The 253-nt window shown below is 64.4% G+C and overlaps 1 protein-coding gene across 1 annotated transcript in view; it reads left to right on the top strand.

Moving 5' to 3' along the window:
- LOC114819072 (protocadherin-7-like) overlaps positions 1-248 on the top strand; it is a gene marked incomplete at both ends in the record, with an annotated part of 644 nt that extends 396 nt beyond the window's left edge. Inside the window, 1 exon segment of the mRNA XM_029087494.1 lies at positions 1-248. This exon segment is cut by the window's left edge and continues 117 nt beyond it. Within this exon segment, the coding sequence (XP_028943327.1) occupies positions 1-248 (248 nt within the window).
- Positions 249-253: the final 5 nt, after the last annotated feature.

Genomic DNA, 253 nt, shown 5'->3' with positions numbered 1-253 from the left:
TATCCCCGGTGGTCGCCACCGACGCCGACACCGGTCTCAACGCCGACCTCAACTACAGCATCGTCGGGGGCAACCCCTTCAAACTCTTCGAGATCGACCCGGCCAGCGGCGTGGTGTCGCTGGTGGGCAAGCTGGCCTCCAAGCACTACGGTTTGCACCGCCTCGTGGTGCAGGTGAACGACAGCGGGCAGCCGCCCCAATCCACCACTGCTCTGCTCCACGTCTTCGTCAACGAGAGTCTCTCCAACGCCAC

This window comes from Antrostomus carolinensis, unplaced genomic scaffold, assembly GCF_000700745.2.
Source record: "Antrostomus carolinensis isolate BGI_N321 unplaced genomic scaffold, ASM70074v2 scaffold49521, whole genome shotgun sequence".
Lineage (NCBI taxonomy): Eukaryota > Metazoa > Chordata > Aves > Caprimulgiformes > Caprimulgidae > Antrostomus > Antrostomus carolinensis.
This window is presented reverse-complemented; position numbering and strand designations above follow the sequence as displayed.